This window comes from Meriones unguiculatus, chromosome 7 (genome assembly GCF_030254825.1).
Source record: "Meriones unguiculatus strain TT.TT164.6M chromosome 7, Bangor_MerUng_6.1, whole genome shotgun sequence".
Classification (NCBI taxonomy): domain Eukaryota; kingdom Metazoa; phylum Chordata; class Mammalia; order Rodentia; family Muridae; genus Meriones; species Meriones unguiculatus.
Genome location: NC_083355.1, coordinates 106366919 through 106391342, shown reverse-complemented (window position 1 = coordinate 106391342; position 24424 = coordinate 106366919). Strand labels below are relative to the sequence as shown.

The window sequence follows — 24424 nt, the reverse complement described above, 5'->3', positions numbered from 1 at the left end:
ATAGTTCATTAGCAAATCTTTAACAGAGCAACTTACAAGCAAGCAGCATCTACAGATAGTTCTTACTGTAAATAGGTCTTTGGAAAAATCTGCTTATTCTTTTAACAGTCATGTGGACACCATAAATAATGGAAGTCATCACTATTCAGTTACATTTCATACTGTCCTTCATGGTTTTTCAACCTTTTTCAGTAGACAAAAGCTTTTTCAAAAACACTGGAATTTCCTAAGTGCAGTTCATCTCCTGGTATTAATAAAAGTTAGAATGAACCATCAGCAGTTAAAAATGTGATTGGGGGCCAGCAAGATGGCTAGTGGTTAAAGGCACTTGTTGCCAAGTCTGATCACCTGAATTCACATGTAGAAGGAGAGAAGGGACTTCTGCAGGTTGTCTTCTGACCTTCCTGTGTGCCACACACACATGCACTAAAATGTTTGGCAACCATCTTTCAGCTCCTTCTAATGCTTGATCCACACAGAATTTGTGTAGGGTAGTGAGAGTCAAAGTTTTCAAGTGGTCTTACTTGAAAATGGTGTTGTTGCCAACTAAATTTCGTTTCTATAATCTCCTTTGCCTCAGATGCAGATTACAGTTCACCTTGACCACATAGGAAGTATGCAGGAGCAGCAGAGCCAGTTGGCCAGCTGGGCAGCCTCTCAGGAGTGTAGCTGTGCTCAGTAAGGAGCCCTTGGGCCACAGAAACAGCCCATCCACCTCTGAAATTAACCTCTGGTTAAGTTTCAAGAGTGATGCCGTATACATCGTAGCTTCCCAGTAAATACTGAAAGAATGAATTTGAGTTTATTTATGTCATATTATAGTACTTCTATATGATCCTTAAATATTTGAAAGCAGACTACTTTGTATTTTGGAGATTATGTTCTGGAAAAGAATTTAGGTATTACTCCATATTAAATTTTGGAAATGTCAGCTTTTATTATTCCCTTTACTAAAAGCAGAAGTTAGCAACATAATTGACCAAAAGAAACTCTGTTTTCATCAATTCAATTACTGTTCATTTTACTTCAGTAGAAGTATACAGTTACACCAAAAAGTAAATGAGGACATGCTTTATGGATAAAGCCATAAGATACTTAAATCAGTGGTAATATATTTACTGAACTCTCTTAAACATTCTATGAAGATGAAATATTAGTTTTTATATTGCATATTATAGTATGTAACAAGACCTGTAAAACTAATTCCATTTCTTGATCTGGTAGTTTTATATATGGCAAAATGTTCTAGTAGAAATGAAAAGATACTTTATTTTCTCTTTCGGGTTAGATGTTAGCTAAGATGTCCTGAAAACCCCTTTTATTATTAAATTCCCAAAGTGCTAGATAAATTTTAAAAACTAGGTCTGCCACTGAGTGCACAGGTTAACTGACAAGAGTAAGGAAGAACCTTAGATTCAAAAGAGTAAATGGGAGCAAGAATGCAAATGAGCTCCCTGAAGACAGAAGTTTCTGGGAAGTATACAGTAGTGAGCAAGCTTTTAAATTTGCAGTTTGCATACTTAGTATGGGAGATTGTATCCAAGGCATGGGAGAGATACAGACAACCACTGCTCATCAAAAAAAACAAAACAAACAAACAAAAATACCCAACCAAACAAAAACAAAACAAAACAAAAAACAAGCCTGCAAAGGGATGGAGAAAAAAACTCTGGCTCAACATTGGCTTGAGGGTGGAGTCCCAGAGAAATGCAAGTCTTCTGAGCATGCTCAGCTATAAGTTAGGCCTCATTCAAGTTTGCAGCTTCAACACTATGTACTATGTAATAACTAAAGTCAAACTGGAATCTAGCTTATACTAGTGGTTTATAGAAAAAGAAAACATTAATCCTCTTAGGAAGAATAAACTCTTAACACTTTGCTTTCTGTGTAGAGGAGTGTATGTGTATATATGTGTTTGTGTGGGTGTGTGCACAGGTGTGTGCCTGTGTATGGAGGCCAGAAGTGGCCATCAAATGTCTTCCTCGGTCATTCTCACCTTTTCTTTTCTTTTCCTTTCCTTTCTTTAACCCTTCCTCCCTCTCTCTTTTCCTCCTTTCCACCCTCTCTCTTTTTCTTCCCTCCCTTCAATGATCTCTTTCTAAGCTTGGAAATTAGTAAACAACTAGGCTCTCTCATCAATGAGCTCACAGTCTGCCCATCTCTGCCTGCCAGCACTGAGGTTGCAGACAAAAATTGCTGCACCCAGATTTTATATGTTGTTTGGGAATTTGTTTTTTTTTTAATTTTTTAAATTTATTTATTTATTTGTTTATTACAGTGTATTCAGTTTGTATCCCAGCTGTAGCCCCCTTCCTCATCCCCTCCCAATCCCATCCTCCTCTTTCTTCTCTTCCCATGCTTCTCCCTCAGTCCATTGATAGGGTAGGGCTTCCTCCCCTTCTCCCTGACCCTAGCCTGTAAGGTCTCAGCAGGACTGTCTGCATTGTCTTCCTCTGTGGCCTGGTACAGCTGCACTGCCCCCAGGGTGAGGTGATCAAAGAGCCAGTCAGAGAGAGCCCTTGCTCCCCATACTAGGGAACTCATTTGGAGACTGAACAAGGGGTCTGGGTTGGCTCCATGCATGGTCCTTGGTTGGAGTATCAGTCTTTGCAAGTATAGGTCTCGATTTCTTGGTTCTGTTGTTCTCCTTGTGGAGCTCCTGTCCCCTCCAGGTCTTTCTATATCCCCCTTCTTTCATAAGATTCCCTGCACTATTTGTAATAGCCAGAATCTGGAAAACAACCCAGATGTCCCTCAATGGAGGAATGGATACAGAAGTTATGGTACACAGTTTACACTATGGAATACTACTCAGCAATTAAAAATAAGGAAATCATGAAATTTGCAGGCAAATGGTGGGAATTAGAAAAGATCATCCTGAGTGAGGTATCCCAGAAGCAGAAAGACACACATGGTATATACTCACTTATAAGTGGATATTAGACATATAATATAGGATAAACATACTAAAATCTATACTCCTAAAGAAGCTAAACAAGAAGGAGGACCCTAGGGAAGTTGTTCGATCCTCACTCAGAAAGCAAATGGGATAGACATCGGAAGTGGGAGAAAACAGGGAACAGGACAAGAACCTACCACAGAGGGCTTCTGGAAGATTCTACACAGCAAGGTATTGAAGCAGATGCTGAGACTCATAGCCAATCTTTGGGCAGAGTGCAGAGAATCTTATGTTTGGGAATTTGAAAACGGGCTTCCTGCTTGCAGGCACTTTAAAGATTGAGCCATCTCCCAAGCCTTTACCTAGATACTAAAGGAAGTTCTAAAGAAAGCATACAAGTTAAAACCATGCTATAAACATTGCCAACATCCAAAAGCAAAGAAGTAGGGTTTAAAGAATGGAATCAATAAAGCAATATAAATATAGATTGCTTATTTTAGATTTGAAAATGATATAAATACTTTATGTTTATTTTAGTAACTTAGTTCAATTGGAAAATGTGCATATTTATAGGCTGGAATGTTATGCTTGATTTATTTATATGTTGTATGGAGATTTACTCAAGATAATTGTTTAACATAGTTATCACCTCACTGACTTTTGTAGTAAGAATGTGAAAAAATCTATTAGCAACATTAAATATGCAGTACATTGTTATCTTGAACTGTGGTTACTATGCAACACAATAGTACAGTACTAACACTTCTTTCAGTCAGGAAATCGCACCAAGGAAGCAGAGACAGACAGATCTCTGAGTTCGAGGCCAGCCTGGTTTGCATAACTAGTTCCAGGACATCTAGGGTTACGCAGATAGGACACTTTCTCAAAACACAAACAGCAAAGAAAAGTCAAGGAAAACAAAATTTATTCTTTCAGTTGACCAGAACCTATTTTGATCAGCATCTCAGAGGTTTTTGATCTTAGTATTAACAACAGATACGTGTTTGGAGAGATGGCTCAGCAGTTACGAGCTCTTTTACTTTTGTAGAGGATCCAAATTCAGTTCCCAGCTTACCGCCATCCATGACAACAGTTCCAGAGATGTCCTCTTCTGGTTTCCTTGGACACCGAGCATCCTCAGTGGTACACATGCATACACACATGCAGGCAAAACACCCATACAAATAGATAAATCTTTAAAAAAAATACAAAACATGCTCTCTGGGTGTGGCATATGCCTATAATTTTGTCAGTAGGAGGTGAGGAGAGGAAGATTATGATTTCAGGGTCAGCTTAGGCTATCAGAAAAGAGACAATAGCGAATCAATGAACAAGACATGCCAAGAAGAACTACTATGTGCCTTTTTCCCCCTGAAAAGGCCATGGGGCTGGAGAGATGGCTCAGCAGTTGAGTGCTTGCTGCTCTTTCAGTGGGCCTAAATTTGGTTCCTAGCACCCACATTGGGTATCTCTCAATTCTCTGTACTCCCAGGCTAGATTTATACCCTCTTATGGACTCTATGTGCATATGTGTGCACACACACATGCATTTAAGATTTTGTCTAAAGGTCTATTTAAGGTATAGATAAGCAGAATAATACTTAATCAGTGCTACTATTATAAGCAGAAAATTAATAATCCAAATTATAAAAACTGTGGATTGTTAAATAGTAAGTGAGGTAAAGGTAAAGATAATTAATGAATTCAAAGATAGATTAGATAGATTTGAGAAAAAATGAAAATACATAATGAGGAAATTTAGCATACATTAAAATTGGGGTTATGGAGGCGGAGAGATGGCTCATTGGGCTTCCAGAGGACCCGGGTTTGATCCCTACCACACATATGGCAGCTCACAACTGTGTATAGCTCCAGTCCCAGGTGACCCACTGCCCTCTTCTGGCCTCTGCAGTCAGCAGTCATATACATGGTGTACATACATACACAGGCAAAACACTCATATACAATAAAACAAAAGATAATATCATATAAAAAGTGGGGTTAAAGCATAGATGACAAGATGTAGCAATTGTCTAACGAAGAGTTACAGAAGGATTCTGAAGTTTGATTAAACAAATTTTGGGAATTAAGGAAACAGCAAATCCTCAGCAGACAAGTAAAAAGAAATTCTTGTGTAAATAAATGAGAGAAGCTGGTTGAAAATAAGGGCATAGAGATAACCCAAAAGCAGGCAGTAAGATACTTTTTGAAAATACGTGGTTATGGGACTCAGCATCAGTTTTCATTAGCTTCTGGGCAAAGCCAAGAATAATTATTTTAACTCAGTCATAATTGTTATCTTCAGCAGCTGCCATCGAAGGAATAGTCTTTGCAGATTGCACAGAGAAAGATTGTCAATTCAATAAAGAATTGTATCTCTAGCCAAGCTGTTTTCTAGAAGTGAGAATAAAACAGATTCATATCTATATCTATATATCTATATGTGTATGTGTGCATGCATGCACGTGAGCCTGTGATTGTGAGAATATACATATGTGTGTGTGCTTGTACATGTGGAAGCCAGAGCATAACCCTGGGTTTAGTTCCTCAGCAGCAACATACACTGTGTTTTGAGACAGGATTTCTCACTGTCTTGGGACTCACTCATGAAGACGGTCTGGCTGGCTAGCAAGCGTCAAGGGTCCTCTTGTTTCTGCCTTTCCCATCAGGCGCATGAAAAGTGAGTGTTACTATGCTCTGCCCTTTTCTGTTAGTTCTGAGGATTGAACACAGATCCTCAGGCTTGTGACAACAAACACTTTACACCCTGAACTGTCTTCTCAACCCAAAGCAGACACTTTAACATACAAATGCTGAGCAAGTTTTACACTAATAGGTCCTCACTGGAAAACTTTGTAAAGGATGAGCTATTAGGAGGAAGAAAAATGATGCCAGGAGAGTTTCTGAGGTACAGAAAGGATTTAGAGGAAACAAAACATAAATGGCATTACTTATATAAGACTGTAATTATAATGTCTCATTTGTATCGTTAAATTAAGACAGGTGGAATACTGAACAAAATCACATATGAATTCAGAGGTGATGGGAACTCTGGTTCTGAGGTAAATACCATAAAATGCATGTGAATCTTCATTGTTTAAATTACCAAACTGCTGGGTATGTTGGTGCATGCCCTTAATCCTTGCACTCCAGAGGTAGAAGCAGGTGGATCTCTGTGTGAGGCCAGCCTGGTCTACATAGCCAATTCCAGGACATCTACAGCTACATAGAGAGGCCCTGTTTTAAAACAAATTGCCCCAGCTTACATTTTTTTTTAAAAAAAGACTAGAAAATGTGCGTGGTTGTATAACTATGGTCAATAAGTGAAAAGCTTCTCCTTGGTAAAATGCTTGGTACAGTTTTAAGAGCAAGTTGTTAATGTGTCTTAAAGATAATTCTAAGTTTTACAAACTTAGAAAACAGGAAAATGTTATTTCTTCCAACTCATTTTCTGAGGGTACTAGAACCTTGATTCACTGAGCATGCCAGGGCAATATAAGGAAATCAGAAGCCATTTCACATCTGTGAAAAATGTGTATAGTATGTGCAGAACCAAACCCTGGGCTCCTTTCAACACATCTGATCCTTTGATTCATGTCTCCCTTCCCTTTGAGTGTTTGGCTCACAGTCCCTGAAGACTGCTTTCAGGGTGAGGAAGTGGTGTCATTGTCATGTTGTACTTCTCCATCCATCTCCATTTCATGTTCCTCTCTTTGCCTTAATGGGTCTATTGTTAGCCATAGATTCTGCTTTTCTTTCTTTCTGTGACAGTGTAGCTCTTTAGAAAGATGGGGTAACTAAGAAATGTCATTGTAGATGTTTCTGAATTTAAAACCAAAGTTTTGATGACTAAATGGAGTAGGTGGACACTTTTATTATGAATATAATAAAAATCAACTTTTATTCAAAATTTCACCACTAATCTTTCAGTTTTATTGCCTTTTTTAAAAAAGACAATTTTTTCAGCACCACTTAGAATAATAGAAGAACTTCATCATATGTCTTTGTGTGTCATGTAAGGTTTTTCTTGGGAAGTAAAACTGAAAGCTCCCTGATAAATTAATTTTCACATATTCTGAACTAGAAAAATTCTGTCATCAAATAGCTTAAATGTGGCATTGCTGAATGTTTGAACGTGGAAGATCAGCTATTTTGTTCTTTTGCTGCAGGTTGAACCTAGGGCTTTGTGCATGGTGGTCAGGTGCTGCACCCTTGAGCTACACCACCAGCCCTCTTTTAATTTTCTGTTTGGAGAAAAGACCTACTAAATTATGCAGGCTGACCTTGGAGTCAGCCTTTAGTCTAGGTGATGTTGATCTTGGGATCCACCTGAGTGTTGTAGGCCTGCTCTGTAAGACCAGCTCAAATTCTGTTCTATTTCATTTTTTAGAATTTTACATTTAAATTCATGTAATATTCTTAAACTTTACTTAGAGGGTTGATTTATTTCGTTTTGAGATTCCTTTTGTCTGTCACTAATCTGTTGATTACTTTTACAATCTAGAAACTTTGAAGTAAATTGGACTGCTCTCTATTGTCATCTCCTAGTTTCTCATGAAGTCTGAGAGTGGCCCTTAGGCGGGGTGTGTGGTAGAGTGGAAGAGTGCTAGCAGTTCACACAGGTTACATTTTTCAGTTGGAAATTCCATAGTGAAACTGCTTAAGTTGGAAAAATAAAATTATTTAGATCTTCCATGTAAGGAGAGATTACTAGTTATTGCATGTAATTGCTTTACTTTGTTAGCATTTTGCAGAATAATTTTAACTAAAGCAATATTTCTAGTGAAAATTCAACTGTGAACATTTTGTAAATGAAAACCTAGTAAGTTGAGATCTTACCATTTTTTTCTTTTTTTAATTTTTTAAATTAATACATTTTATTCACTTTGAGTCCCAGCTGTAACCCCCTCCCTCATTCCCTCTCAATGCCACCCTCCCTCCCTCATCTCCTCCCATGCCCCTTTCCAGGTCCACTGATATGGGAGGTCCTCCTCCCCTTCCATCTGACCCTAGCTTATCAGGTCTCATGAGAACTGGTTGCATTATCCTCCTCTGTGGCCTGGTAAGGCTGCTCCTCCCTCAGGGGGAGATGATCAAAGAGCCAGCCACTGAGTTCACATTAGAGACAGTCCCTGTTCCCCTTACTAGGGAACCCACTTGGATACTGAGCTGCCATGGGCTACATCTGAGCAGGGGTTCTAGGTAATATCCATGAATGTCCTTGGTTGGAGGATCAGTCTCAGAAAAGACCCCTGTGTCCAGACTTTTTTGGTTCTGTTGCTTTCCCTGTGGAGCTCCTGTCCTCTCCAGGTCTTACTATCTCTTCCTTTTTTTTTCCTAAGATTTGCTGCACTCTGCCCAAAATTTCGTTTTGAGTCTCAGCATCTGCTTTGATACACTGCTGGGTAGAGTCTTTCAGAGGTCCTCAGTAGTAGGCTCCTATCCTGTTCCCTGTTTCCTCCCTCTTCCAGTGTCCATACTATTTGTCTTTCTGAGTGAGGATTGATCCTCCTACCCAGGGTCCTCCTCCTTGCTCAGCTTCTTTAGGTATACAGATTTTAGTATGTTTATCCTATATTATATCTCTAATATCCACTTATAATTGAGTATATACTGTGTGTGTCTTTCTGCTTCTGGGATACTTCACTCAGGATGATCTTTTCTAGATCCCACCATTGACCAGCAAATTTCATGATTTCCTTGTTTTTAATTGCTGAATAGTATTCCATTGTGTAAATGTACCACAATTTCTGTATACATTCCTCAGTTGAGGTGCATCTGGGTTATTTTACAGGTTCTGGCTATTATGAATAAAGCTGCTATGAACATGGTTGAGCAAATGTCCTTGTTATGTACTTGAGCATCTTTTGTGTATATGCCTAGGAGTGGTATAGCTGGATCTTGAGGAAGTGCTATTCCTAATTGTCTGAGAAAGTGCCAGATTGATTTCCAAATGTACAAGTTTACATTCCCACCAGCAATGGAGAAGGGGTTCCCCTTTCTCCACATCCTCTCCAGCATGTGTTGTCACTTGAGTTTTTGATCTTGGCTATTCTGATGGGTATAAGGTGAAATCTCGGGGTTGTTTTGATTTGCATTTCTCCGATGACTAAGGATGAGGAACATTTCTTTAAGTATTTCTCTGCCATTCAGTGTTCCTCTATTGAGAGTTCTCTGTTTAGTTTTGTACCCCAGTTTTTAATTGGATTACTTGATTTGTTGCTTTTTAACTTCTTGAGGTCTTCATATATTCTGGATATCAGCCCTCTGTCAGATATAGAGTTGGTGAAGATCCTTTCTCAGTCTGTAGGCTGTTGTTTTGTTCTGATGACAGTGTACTTTGCTTTACAGAAGCTTTTCAGTTTCATGAGGTCCCATTTATTGATTGATGATCTTATAGCCTGTACTGGTGGTATTCTGTTCAGGAAGTTGTCTCCTGTGCCAATGAGTTCAAAGCTCTTCCCCATTTTTTCTTCTAACAGATTTAGTGTGTCTGGTTTTATGTTGAGGTCTTTGATCCACTTGGACTTTAGTTTGGTGCAGGGTGATAAATATGGATCTATTTGCATTTTTCTACATGTAGAAATATCCAGTTAGACCAGCACCACTTGTTGAAGATGCTGTCTTTTTCCCATTGTATGGTTTTGGCTTCTTTGTCAAAAATCAAGTATCTGTAGGTGTGTTGGTTTATTTCTGGGTCTTCTAGTTGATTCCATTGATCCACCATTCTGCTTCTATGCTCGTACCATGCAGTTTTTATTACTATTGCTCTGTACTACAGCTTGAGATCAGGAATGGGGATACCTGCAGACGATCTGTTCTTATACAGGATTGTTTTGGCAATTCTAGGTTTTTTTGTTTTTCCATATGAAGTTGAGAATTGTTCTTTCAAGGTCTGTAAAGAATTGTGCTGGTATTGCATTGAATCTGTAGATTGCTTTTGACAGGATGGCCATTTTTACTCTGTTAATCCTGCCAAACCATGAGCATGGGAGATCTTTCCATCTTCTGATATCTTCTTCAATTTCTTTCTTCAGAGACTTCAAGTTTTTTTTTTTTTTTTTTTTCCCCAAACAGATCTTTCACTTGCTTGGTTAGAGTCGCACCAACATACTTTATGTTATTAGTGGCTATTGTGAAGGGTGTAGTTTCCCTAATTACTTTCTCAGCAGGGCCAGATGGCTTCAGTGTAGAATTCTACCAGACCTTCAAAGAAGAGCTAACTTTAATTATCTCCAAACTATTGCACAAAATAGAAACAGAAGGAATGTTACCATACTCATTCTATGAAGCCACAGTCACCTTGATACCTAAACCAAAAAAAGACCCCCCCCCAAAAAAAAAGAAAACTTCAGACCTATCTCTTTTATGAACATTGATGTAAAAATACTCAATAAAATACTTGCAAACCAAATCCAAGAACACATAAAAGATACCATCCACCATGACCAAGTAGGTTTCCTATCAGGCATGCAGAGGTAGTTCTATATACAGAAATCCATCAATGTAATCCACTATGTAAACAAACTGAAGGAGAAAAGCCACATGATCGTCTCCTTAGATCCCGAAAAAGCATTTAACAAAGTCCAACACCCATTCATGTTTAAAGTCTTGGAGAGATCAGGGATACAAGGCACATACCTAAACATAGTAAAGACAATATACAGCAAGCCTATAGCCAACATCAAACTAAACGGAGAGAAACTTAAATTAGTCCCACTGAAATCAGGGACAAAGCAAGGATGTCCACTCTCTCCGTATCTCTTCAACATAGTACTGGAAGTCCTAGCTAGAGCAATAAGACAACTAAAGGAGTTGAAACGGATACAAAAAAGAAAAGAAGTCAAAAGTAACAAACACTATTTGTAGATGATGTGATAGTATGCATGAATGATCCCAAAAAGTCAACCAGAGAGCTCCTTCAGCTGATAAACACCTTCAGCAAAGTGGCTGGATACAAAATTAACTTGAAAAAATCAGTAGCCCTCCTGTATACAAAAGAGATCTTATCATTTTTAAGACATTTTTTTGAATGTAGCCTTAAGAATAACATGCCAAATGAAACAAATGTATTCTTTATCTTCTTTCTAACTATTTAACAATTGGGGTTCTGAAGTACAATAAAATCTCAAACAGTGTATTGTAGGTAGCAGTTACATTCCAAGATAGACATATGGGTAATAAAATGCTCAAATTGCCTGATACATTCTAAGTGCCAAATGTTCTAGCTTTTGTGGAAGCTGAAGGGAACAATGCTTCTCCTCCTAAAGGAGCTGCTATAGACACTACCAGCTCCCAGGTTCTCTTACTGCAGCAAGTATCATTCTTTTGCCTAGTTGACTTGGAAGCCCAAAGTCCAGAAACAGGGATCTACAGCTACCACAGCACTTGGGGTCAAGTTGCCCCTTGCCAGTCCATTGTCCACAGTAAGTCAGACTAATCTTTCTAAAGTACAAATTAGATCACACCACTTTTCTGCCTAAAAAATTTCAGTCCATTCCTGTTGCTTGTTTGTTTGATTGATTGATTCATTCATTCATTGATTCATAGGCATCAACTGTTTGGTGGTGCTGGGGATAGAGTAGCAGATTTTAAAATTATACATTATTTAAAGCTCACAATGTAGTAAAACAGACCTTCATGTAATACAAGGTTTGTGAAACCTTGAAATGAGATTGAGTGTGGCAGGCTAGACTTTATCCACAGCAGTGTCTGGTGAGCAGTACCGTCTCTTCCTAGCCTCTTCCCTGGGTCTCTTTAAAAAAATTTTCTTCTCATGTGGATGGTATCATCTAACCACTTACAGATCTTACCAGTGGTTTTATGGAAGTAATGATATATGCAATAGAGACTGTCTTTGGGTTGCTCAACTTAAATTCAGTGAACTACCTACATTTGTAAGTCTGTGATATGTCTTAACCCAGTGGCCCCAGATTCTGAAAACTCCATCAGGATAGGCCGTGTGTGTGTGTGTGTGTGTGTGTGTGTCGGGGTATGCATGTGTGTACTATGTATGTTTGGGAGCAGGTATCTATATTCTAGATGTGAAAGCCAGAGGGTGAAGTTGGATGTCTTCCATTACTTTCCACCAGAATCTCTCACCAAACCTGGTAGTCATGGTTTTGGCTAGCATGGCTGACCAGTGAGCTCACAATAACCCCTACGTCTGTCCCGTCAGTTCTGGTACACTACTATACCCATTTTTCACATGGGAGCTTGAGACCATAACTCAAATCCTCATGCTTGAGAAGCAAGCACTTTGCCAGCTGAGCTAGCTCAGCATAGAGCTTTAGTTTTCTTTTTTATGCAGGATTTCCATAAACATTTTATTTATTAAAGAAAATATACTTCCACTTTTCCTGTGTAATTTGCCACTAGAGTGAGCTAGAGATTGCACTAGGCAACTTAAAGATACTTATTTGGGGGTGGTGCTTTTGAGGAGTAGGGAGACAGGGACTCACTACACAGCCCTGGCTGTCCTGGAACTCACTATGTTCTGGCCTTGAACTAACAAAGATCAACCTGCCTCCTGAGTAGTAAGATTAAAGATGTGCCCCATTATTTCCAGCAAGGAACTTGCTTTTTGATAACATGATAGAGGGGAAACTTAGGCTGAGTCATGTAAAAGATTATTTTAAATAGTTTGATAACTTAGTCATCATTTGTCATCTTATTCTCTTTTAATGTCTGGAAAGTATCCCTATTAGAAACATGTTTAAAAGCATATGTTCATTAAGTTGTCCTTCAAAAATTTATAAATTTGCATTTGTGTATACCCAGTATGCCTTATGTTTCCATGTAAGCCTGTAGTGTGTACACAATTCCTAGAGGTTGTTTATGATGTTTTGTGCCATATGAAAGGTATTGCCTTCGTGGTATAAATAATACTTATCAGTTATTTATGCCATATGAAGTCATGGGAGCTAGAAACAGCCCAGGGAAGAGTTTGGTTACCTGGGACTTATTCTGAGAGTGCTTCAGGAGAACGAGAGTGAGGGGAGTGTGGGGTGTTGGGAGGAACCTAGGCAAGTTCCTGTCTTAGTAGAGTCTAGATTTAGCATGAACTCATGGGTAGCTCTGGATAGAAAAGAAGAAGCAGGCTTTCTATGCCTGTGTTATTTGCTGGCTTCAGATTGCTTACACAGGAGTGAAATAGAAGTAGAAAATGGGGTGGCTTGGGTCCAGAGTGGGTCATTAGTGGGTGTGTTGTGCGCCAAACTAGTGGGGTAGAGCTCATGGTTCACATTTGCATCCTGTACAAATGCTCATCGGCTGTGTCAGCTAAGATGTCTTGATTATTAAGAATATATGAACTTTATTTATGAATATGCCAACCTTGATTTCTTGCTTCTCATTGAAAATTTTCTTTTAATAAGATCCTCTGGGAATCAAATACAAGATAATTTTTTCTAACCTAAACTTGGAAAAACTTACCCATGGAATCAATTCCCAAAGGATCTTATTAAAACTCAGAGTAAAACATGTTGGTTTGCCTTTTTTTCCCAGTTTCTCTCTCTCTCTCTCTCTCTCTCTCTCTCTCTAGTTAACCCCAATGTTCTTTGTATTTTCAAATTATTTGGACCAAGTACAAGAAATAACACCTTATTTGTGGCTTCACCAACTGAAGAAAATGTGTCAGATTTCCCTAGTAACCATTAGTTGCCTATCGATCCTTAGGGAGGGGATATGGAGCCTCATGAACTTTATGGCAGGGTGCTGATAGGTCCAGTGTTGTACAGGTCTTGGTCAGATGATCACATCTACCATTACTTCAAGAGTGTGAAGACCATGTGATACCAGAAATTCTGCATTCCACAGTACTTCTTCTGGTTCTTCTTTTGCTTCTATTCTCTCTTCCATGATTCCCTTGAGTCTTTGAGGGGGTGATATCAATGTTTATTTCTAGCTGAGCACTCAGCAGTCACTTTCAGCATTTCAGCACCTTGACCAATTAATGGTCTCTGCAGTATTTACTATACACTGTAGAAAAAAAAAAATCAAAAACACCTCTGACCATCACTGAAAATAGCACTAAACATGGTCATAAACATAAATATTCAGAGGTCAGTTTGATGTCCATTTAGCAAAGTAATGACAGGAGCTTCTATACTAGGGCCTATGACCTCTCCAGCTATGGAATTTTGACCAAGTTTTTAATACCAGAAGTAGGCCTCAGATCCAGTCAGAAAGTGTTTTTATATGCCTGTCACTGACATGGCACTGTTCTTTATTGGCAGGTCAGTAGTGTTAGCGTGCAAGGTCCATAGCTAACTGATACTGTTGATGATAACCCTCAGCCCCAGCAGCCAGCATAGCCCTCCTGACACTAAGAGGGCTGGACGGTAGGGAAGACGCTTCCAGCACAGTTCCAGCTTGATTTATGTCTTTTGACTAAAGCATGTGGTGGCTTCAGCAGAGAGAGGGTCTTAGCATTTAGTTCTGATGGGCATCCAGCAGTAGTGGCAATTCCTTGTGTTGTTTTGGGGACTTGAAGGGACTTTCGGGTTTTTTTCAGGTACATTTTTGTGTTGTAACTTAATTTGGCCTATGTGTATAAGCAAAAAGATATACATATTTTTTTTAACTAATGCTTAATACAGTGTTTTTTTTTTTTTTAAATCTGCCAGGTTCTCTTCTAGTTAACTTACTTAATCCTTAGACTACATAATAAGGGAGTTGTTTCTAACCCTAATGAAAACTGAGAGATAGATATGTTAAATATTTTTCCAACATCATAGTAAACTGTGAATCTAGGCTTCAAATCCATGTAGTCTGGCACTAGAATCTTCACTTCTGCACTGCCTCTCCTGCCATCCTTTCTCCCTTGTGCGCAGATTTATTTACATTCAGATGCATATGCACATATATGTTTATGTATAAGAAGAAGCAGATTTTTTTCATGAATTGCTTTTTGTAAGCTTGATCTTGTTTTTATTTCTCAGTGCTTTGAAGTCCTGTTATAGTGATATCATCATCCACCACCAATACATAGCCCAGTGTTTATGAAAACGCTGATGGACAGACTTTCAACAAGAACTGAATTTATCTAATGTCTTCTCTGTCATGAGCTTTAAAACATGAGAATGGCATCTTTGGCAAAAGAAAGATATTCTTGAAAACATTATGCATATAAATTACATATATATATGTATATGTGTGACAGGGTGGCTGGAGACAGGTGGCTCAGCAGTTAAGAGCACTGGCTGCTTTTCCAGAGGATCCAGGTTCAGTTCTTAGCTCCCACATGTGGCCTCATAACAATCCATAACCCCAGGTTCATGGAATCTGATGTCCTCTTCTGGCCTCCATGGGCATCAGGCATCCACAGATACACAGACATACTTGCAGGCAGCACTTCCATACACATAAAATTTAAAAATAATAATAATAAAGTGGCAGGAAGGGCTGGAAAGATGGCTAGTGGGTAAAGGCAGATGCTTCCAAGCTTGAATTCAATCTTCAGGACCCACACGGTGAGGAAAGGACTGACTCCTGCAGATCATCCTCTGACCTCCACACACATATCAAGACATGCACATGCCTCCTTCCCCATAAATAATAAATGTAAGAAAAATACTAAAATGACAGATTACCTGTGTGTGGTGGCAGATGGGTAGGTGAACACATGCACAGTTATGCTAATGTGCAGGCCGTGACACCCATTGTCTAAGCAAGAGACAACTTGAAGGAGTCCCTTTCCTTATTTTACCTTGCGGGCCCCAGGGATTGCACTTCAGTCACTAGGGCAAACACCCTTGCCTGCTGAGGCATCTTGGTGGGTTTCTAGTTACTAAAACTTTTTTTTTTTTAATTCAGTTGTGGTACTGCACGGCTATTTTAGAGACTTTATTAGGATGGACAGTAAGGGCTTTTGTAGATCTGAGGTCTTACTGGATTTTTTCCATGAGTCTTTCGATGTACAAAATTATGTTCATTATTTTAAGCTAAAATCTGCTTTTTTTTTGTTGTTGCTGTTCAGATTATACTGACACTGATGTGGAGCCACTTCTGTAAGAATCCTTTTCAGTGGCAGTGATTTTACAGGGCACTAACGTGTCACCACCCTTGTGGTACTTGGTGTGTACACTCAGTAGGGAAAAAGCTATCCAGTAAGAATCCTAACTTCTAAGGGTGACATTTGAAAATTAAAGTTCAAGGGGTGCATTTCTTTTTTTGTCTCCAGTACTGCTACTGTCCTGAAGGATTGAAGTTCAGCAGGTGTGATGATCGCACCAGCTTTCTAGTTGATAGTCTACCTTCAGCTGAGAGATGAGTAGCAATGTGGCCAGCTGCTTCAAACTCCCGTGCCTGGACTTTCCACTGTGATGGATGGCCTTGACCTGTGAGCCTGAATGAACCTTTAGCTGCTGTGTCAGGATATCCTATCACAGCAGCTCAAGAGTGATCAATACAGCAGGGAAGCAGGTGGGCATGGGCAAGTGGATGAGTTTTAGAGCTGGAGCTTGTGCTAGGCCATTTGTGGGAAAGCATCTCTTCTTCCCAGTTGAATAGCGCGTGGGAAGGATGTGTGGCCAGGCCTTGTGATTAGTTGTGGCAGATTATAAGCAGAGGCTGCTTACAGATGTCACTATGTTAAGATAGTTTCTGGTTTTTCTATGGTAGCAGCTAGGTTTCCTGGGCCCACTTTCAGCAGAGAGTGTATCAGGAACTCAGATTTAACACCAGAATTAAGAGAGGATACTTCATTACAGTCTTTGCCAAAGGGAAAGAGTTGGCCAGCTATTGCTCTGTGCTCTGTGCTCTAAATCACAGAATTCTTTTATTAAAGACACAGTTTCAACAGCAGACACTTTGTTAACACTCTGAGCAGTTGTTTCTCTGATGTTCGTTGTTGTTGTTTTTTTTTTTTTTCTTATGCACTTAGCCTTTTTTAAAATGCATTTGCCATTGGATTTCTATGACAAAGTAATACCTCATCTGGGATTTTTCTTAATTCATCGAGTAGTGGAAAGTCAATGAAGTAGTCATAGAATTAAAAGTAAAAATACAATTTTTATGAAAGGAATGCTTTGAGTTATGAGAGTGTAAAGTAAGATATATGCTTATCTGTGAAGGCAGAAAAGGACTGAACCAATACCTGCAGAAGTAAGCCAGTGTCAAGGTGGGACGGGTGAGGAGAGAGGCATGAGCCAGCTAATTCAAAACTTTGGGGGTTATGCTAAAGGTGCTCTGAATTTTAAGAACAATGAGGAATGGGGTCTTTTGAACACAAAGGGTATTTTTAAAAGTTAGATGACAGCACAAAAGATGTGTTTTATCAGGTTATAGATAAGGCAAGCTGGGAAGCATAACTTGAAAGATTAATGTAGTTGGCCCTGTTTAAAAGATTCTGATAATCCAGAATCGTCTTTTAATTAGTAGACAGATTTGTTTGACACATTTGAGACTTGCAGTTAGTAAAAAAGCTGGAATCATTCAAAAAGGATAGTTCTATGCATTTCTTGGAACACTTATTTTTCCATGTAAAACATACCCATATACGTTCGTTGCCAATGTTTAGTGGTCGGGATATGATTTTGAGAACTGGCTCGTAATGGTTTAATTTGTTGAAAAGTTACACTTGTAATGCTTCATCAAAAAGTAACAGTTTCAGATTCTTTCAAGTGGAATGAGAACTAGACATATTTGAAGCAATTTGACTACAAAGGCATCTTGGATTTAGTTTTTTCCTGATCGTTCAAGTTGTTTCACTCACAACTAATATCTTAAAGTTTCTTTTTAAAGTGTTTTACTTTGATCTGCTCAGAACGATCAGCCTCATTTTCCTCATATTCACTTTCTGTGGTTTATGTAATATTTAATGATAGTGTACTACAGAACTGCATCTACAAAAAGTATAACCCTGTAGGACAGCTAGTATCAGTAACAGGTGGGAAGCGTGAGACTGAAATAGGCACAGGTGTGGATTATGTGGGCACACTTAGAAAGAATGCCAGTCATGGGAATCCTAAGAGCAAGTCACTTAGAATTTCTGCTGTAGTTTGATATGAACTTAAATAATAAGAGGTTTGTACAATGTATAGTTTTAAAGAGCATAAGAAAAATTGAGTGGCAGGAAACAGGTCTCAGGATGGTTGTAGCATAAAATCCCAGTGACAGTAGCATGCCCAGGTTGGGCGACTTAAGGAGGGACATGAGCCAGAGGCTTTCTGAACAGTGGCCCTTAACCTTTTATGACCCGTGAATGCCTCACTCAAAATAAAAATAAAGTTTACATACCTTTCGTTACATTTGATTGTTTTTTTTTTTTGTCATTTAACTTTCCGTAGCCATGATTAAAACATCTCCAAGAACAGTATAAAGGGAACAGTTGTTTAAAATAACTCAAAAATAAAACTGTTTACATAACTTTCATTACATTTGATTGTTGTTACTTAACATTCTGTAGCTATGATTAAAATATCCCTAAGAGCAATGTAAAGGGAGCAGTTGTTTGTTTGGCTTACAGTTTCATAGGTTTTTTGGCTTTGTTGATTCCCTAGTACTTGGCTTCAATGATTTGGGGACAGTAAGACTATCATGGTTGAGAGAGCATGTGACAGAGGTCACTCACCTCATAGCAGACAGGATGCAAAGCATGAGGACCGGTCAGGGGACCAGGCATAATGACCTGCAGACTTCCTGTAGCTCATCCTTAGCTCCTAACGTTCCACCACCTCCTAGAGAGCAACCATCCGTCAGCCACTGAGTATTCAGCACTTGAGCCTATGTAGGGCATTCTGTATTCAAACTAGAATACTTTGAGAATTTGTATATTTACAGGCAGACTATAAGAACACTTTTAAACAAATTTAATTGAAATTTAAAATTAAAGACTACTTGAGCATTTATTTATTTTGTGTTTATATATGAGTTTGTGTGGTGTATGTACTTGTATGTCTTGGTACATGTACCTTTTCCTTGTGTGCTTGCAGAAGCCGCAGGAGAATGTTGGGTATCCTACTCTATCTCTCTGTACTGTATCCCTTTGAGATAGGGCCTCTAACCAAACCTGGATTGCAGACAGCAGTCCCTGGCGGTCCTCCCGTCTCTTCCCCTTACAGTGCGTTGCTACCCCATGGCTTTTTCGTGGGTGCTGGGGATATGAACTCAGGGCTTCATGCTTGTGTAGCAAACACTCTTGCCTGTTGAGCTGTTTCCCCAGACCCTGCTTGAACATATACATTAAAATTTTACAAATAAAATAATAATTGAATCGAGAAAATTATTTAAAATTTTCTAGCACTGCAAGTACATTTTGAATGTCTTTTCTTTCTTGTTTGCTACGGTGTTTTAAGTGATAAATTTCTCCCATAGTCTTGGCATTTAAATGCGTGGTCCCCAGTTGGTGGCACTTTTTGGCTAGGTTTAGGAGTTGTGGCTCTGCTGGAGGAAGTATGTTACTGGTGGAAGGCTTTGAGAGTTTAAGGACCCACCATTTCTAGTTCACTCTCTGCTCCCTGCTCACAGTTCAAGATGTAGGACTCAGCTTCTACTTCCAGCAGCCACACCGCTGTTTGTTGCCATACCTCCTCAGCATAGCCGACTCTTCTCTCTGGAACCATAAGCCAAATAAACTTTCCTAGAATTTGCTTTCATCATGATATTTTATCACAGTAATAAAAAGTCACTGATGCACTTGGTTATTTTTATTCAAGCTAAAGTGTTGACACCATCCCATAAGCTCTAGCCCCAGCTACCTCATGCCCTCATGAGGGACTGTACACTCAAACTGTGAGCCATAGTAAACTTCTGGAGTTGCTTTTTTTGGGTATTTTTTTCACAGAAGTGATAAAAGTAACAAATACACATGGCAGTAATCATGATTTGTGCTATTTGGCCAGTATATGTTGTCCTCCTATGCTATTTTATGCTTGTCAGGAGTAAAATACAGTGTTGGATAAAAAAAGACCACAGGAAAGGAATGAAATAATGTTTACAAATTAACAGAACACATTAGTGAACTCTCTCCTAATGTCCAGAGGTCTCAAGTTCATATTTAAAGTTGGCTTAATGTGTGAGGAGATTGCATGCTATTGCTTTTAAATATTTTGGAAAGTTATTTTTAAAAGAGTAACATTCTTTTTTTATATGTCCAGATGGTATAGAAGGACAAGCAAAGGATATTAAGAACAAGGCTGTTTCTACTCAATATGAAGAATATTTCTACCACTTAAAACTGCTCATCAATGAAATAATGGCTGCCTTGCAAATTTTTCTTAACTCAAAAATAGTAATACTGGGTTCATTGCACTGTTATAATGCCTGCTTGTATTGTGGTTTCTGTTTAATATCTGAGTCCTTATTTACTTACTGATAAGATCACTCATTTTAAGGGAATCAACAGAAGCAGAGCAAAGAGCGTATACATAGAAGTTGGGCTGAATGGGCAAGTGTGATCATGAATAAGTGAGCTGTTGGTCTATGCTTGAGTTCCCTCCTCTACAAATCACCCACCCTCTCTTAGAAAGATGTTCTAAGAATTGAAAGTGTTAATGTGTCTAGAATACCTGATAAGTACTCAGTTTTAGGTGCCTATATCCTACGTCTGTCACAATATCCACATTCTTTTGTGTCAGACAGAAGGAATGCTAGGAAGATTGTGTTTCAGTGATATAGAAAGGATTCTTACATTTCAAAGACTAGATAGATTTTGCAATTTCTAGGACATTCTAGAGATTTGCATCTAGGAGAATGTAAGTTGGCAGTAGGTACTATGTATATATGTAAGGCTCATGGAAGCACCAAGATGCCTGAATAGGACTTTACTTCTTCCCCAGTTTGTATAGGAGCTTCCTTGGTTGGAAGATAAAATCTGTTGCATTAGAGTAGTTTCTATCTTGGTTTCATTGCTGCTGTACAAAATAAATTGTTCCATTTTCATTCTTTAAGTTGATTTGTTAGATCCTGAAAGTTGTAATTTTCTTTCTTGATTCACTTCAGCCTTTCTGAGATCTCAACCTATAATTATCACACATACGTAAGTACAACACAAACTTTTCTGAAGTTTTCCTGTCTTTAGAATATGTTAAATGCTTTATAGCACTGGCTTTATTATCATCTAGAAAATCAGGTTTCTAAGCATTGAGGAAGAATTTGGGTTTTTATTCATTTACAGATAGAATGGCCCTAGAAGTCACTTGTATGTGACTCAGAGCTCCACTGCTGCTGCTGCTCTTTTGTTGTTCTTGTTGTTTTGCTTTTTTCCCCCTCTTGAAACCAGCACCACGATTATCCTGGGAGCTTTTAAGAGGGAGAAAGGGAGTGAGGGAGCAAGGAGGAAACCATAAGATGGAGCCTCTTTTCTCTACCGTGAGCCAGAATCCTGAGGACAGAAGACTCCTTTGCCAATTCAGGCCGTAAACTGGAATGGGGTTGGCTCTTCTCTATGTACTTATCCATTTGTTTATCTTTTCTGTAGATCAAGTCTTTTGGCCAGTTACTTAACCACTCTGAACTTATTTTCTTATCTTTGAACTAGAACTACTGAAAGAATCACTTCACTGGTTGTGGTGAGGATTAAGCGAGTCCAAATGTAGAAGGGTGTGTTAGCTGAGAAGCTGGCATGGGCTATTCCATCTCAAGGGTTGGAATCTTGTCCTCAGGGTGTGTTAGCTGAGAAGCTGGCATGGGCTATTCCATCTCAAGGGTTGGAATCTTGTCCTCAGGGTTAGTCGTCTAGCATTAATCCATGGCATACCAAGTGTCGGTACTGATCTAGTTCCTAAAGACCTGAACTGAATAACAGTGAAGAGCCTTTCCCGTAAAGCTCTCTTACTCTAGTAGGAGGATGATAATGGAATTATGGGCTAAATACAGGGAGCTATGAGCAGTGATCTGGATCAAAACTGAGCCCAGCTCAGAGTGGTCTGACTAAAGCATTTAACCCCTGAAATGGAACTGAGCATAACCATTCCAAGAGACACATTTACGTTTCAAACCCCCCTCTTCCTCTTTTTCCTCCTTTCCTGAGCTCTCCCCTCTCTTTTTCTGCTCCTTCTTCCTTGCACTTCCTTATTCTTCTTTGGGAAATACATTCAAGGAATCTGCTCTAGCCACAAGGTTCTAAATCTTTGACCTGAAGGAGTAGTACCACATACAAGATTGTGCCTCCCACAACCTTTACTTGTGAAACATGAGGAGATTGACCTAAGAAGAACATGAGATTTCTGTCTAGAGATTTAAAGGGGTTTCTGTCTATATTGCCTTCAGTTTGGGGTATCTTAATGTTTGTTAAATAAAAAGATCTCCTTGTTTTACATAATGTCTGTTTATATTGCTTTGGTTTTAAAGGAATAAATATAGAAGAATCCTTGAAGTGCTTCGTTTATTTGTATATAGTAGATTCTTATTAAGAACTGTCTTGGCTATCAAAGCAGATGCTGAGACTTATGGCCAACTGTTGGGCAGAGTGCATGGAATCTTATGTAAGAAGTGGGAAATAGTAAGATCTGGAGAGGACAGGAACTCCATAAGGAGAGCAACAGAACCAGAAAATTTGAACACAGGGGTCTTTCCAGAGACTCATACTCCAACCAAGTACCATGCATGGAGATAACCCAGAACCCCTGCACATATGTAGCCCATGGCAGTTCAGTGTCCAAGTGAGTTCCATAGTAATGGGAAGAGGGACTGCCTCTGACATAAACTGATTGGCCTGCTCTTTGATCACCTCCCCCTGAGGTGGGAGCAGCCTTACCAGGCCACAGAAGATGACAATGCAGCCACTCCTGATGAGATCTGATAGACTAAGATCATAAGAAAGGAGAGGGGGACCTCCCCTATCAGTGGACTTGGGGAGGGGCATATGTGAAGAAGGGGGAGGGAATGTGGGATTAGGAGGGGAGGAGGGAGGGACTTATGGGGGGGATACAAAGTGAATAAAGTATAATTAATAAAAGTTAAAAAAAAAACTGTCTTGGAGGCCTGGGGAGATGGCTCAGTGATTAGAGTGTTTCCCTGGCAATTGTGAAAGCTAGAGTTTGCCTCTCCAGAACCCACATAAATGTTTGGTTAGCTTTGTGACCTGCCTGTAATTCCAGAAAGATTGGAAGGTGTACAGAGGATTCCCAGAGCAAACTGGTTAGAAAAGCTAGCCATACTGGTGAGCTCTAGATTTGATCAAGAGACTCTGCCTCCATGAGTAAGATGGAAAAACAATCAAAGATGATTCTGGACATTGGCTTCTGACATCCATATGCACGTGAACAAGTGTGCTTGTTCACACACATGCAGACATGCATGCACGCACACCACACATGGAGACTGGAAGTAATGATATTCACCTGGAATCTTAGACATTAGGAGGCTTAGGTAGAAGAATATAAGGTCAAGGCCAGACTGAAACCCTTTCTCAAAAACAAAACAGAAGAAGGAAGGAAGGAAGGAAGGAAGGAAGGAAGGAAGGGAGGGAGGGAGGGAGGGAGGGAGGGAGGGAGGGAGGGAGGGAGGGAGGAAGGAAGGAAGGAAGGAAGGAAGGAAGGAAGGAAGGGGGAGAGGGAGAAAGGGAAGGAGGGAGGGGGGAGGGAAAGAAAGAAAAGAAGGGAGAAAGAGAAAGAAAAAAGGAAGAAAGGAAGAGAAGAGAGGGAAGAGAAGAGAAAAGTGAAATCCAGTAGCAAATACATACTTCAAGGTTTTATCTGATGGCTGAAATGTTCTGCCTATTCCTGAATCGGACTGTGGTTAGCTGACCATATAACAGTTATCTTCTCAGACCTAAAAATATTGAGGAGAGAATAACATTTAGAGTGAAAGCAGGACTTCATCAGCAGTGGCTAGATATATAAATACTGAGGGCTAGACCTAGAAATATGCTTGGTAAAAGGCTGAAAATTTCACCAAAGAACTATTTGAAATAGCACCAAGAGTGATTTTCACTTGAAAGAGTATCTTTGTGTGTGTGTTGGCTGGATGTATTAATTTTTTTCCATAAAATTCCATTCTGCCAATGTAGCATTTTAACTTTTTTCAACTTATAAGATTTTTTTTCTTTTCTTTTTCAGCTTATGGGAAAGTATTTCTAGTTCGTAAAATAAGTGGTCATGATGCTGGAAAGCTGTATGCCATGAAAGTTTTGAAAAAGGCAACAATAGTTCAAAAGGCTAAAACTACAGAACATACAAGGACAGAGCGACAAGTTCTGGAGCACATTAGACAGTCACCATTTTTGGTGACATTGCACTATGCTTTCCAGACAGAGACCAAGCTTCATCTCATCTTAGGTAAGTGTCCCTTGTTGTCATACTTTCTATGAGAATATTTTTCTTTAGGTCTTGAGAAAACATAGTTTGGACTTAGAAGAAATTGTTTTTGCCTTTCATTCTTTTTGTGGTGCTGTTTCCTTTAGCATCTTGCTCTGGAAGGGAAATGGCCCCAGCATGAAGACATTTGTACATCTCTGTTCCACACTCCATGATTATTCAGTGTGCATCCAAGCAATGTGAGGAACTTGATGGCCCAGTGGGCCATGATTAGTATTTTAGTTCTCAAGAATGTACAGGTTTGGGCTGACAGGAGACAGTTATG

General features: G+C 39.3%; 1 protein-coding gene across 3 annotated transcripts in view; it reads left to right on the top strand.

The window, feature by feature from the left end:
* Positions 1-24424, top strand: part of Rps6ka5 (ribosomal protein S6 kinase A5) — a 185651-nt gene that overhangs the window by 47826 nt on the left and 113401 nt on the right. For all 3 annotated transcript variants that reach the window (XM_060388048.1, XM_060388047.1, XM_060388049.1), the window contains exon 3: positions 23902-24120. In XM_060388048.1, the coding sequence (XP_060244031.1) occupies positions 23902-24120 (219 nt within the window). The remainder of the gene's footprint in view (positions 1-23901; positions 24121-24424) is intronic.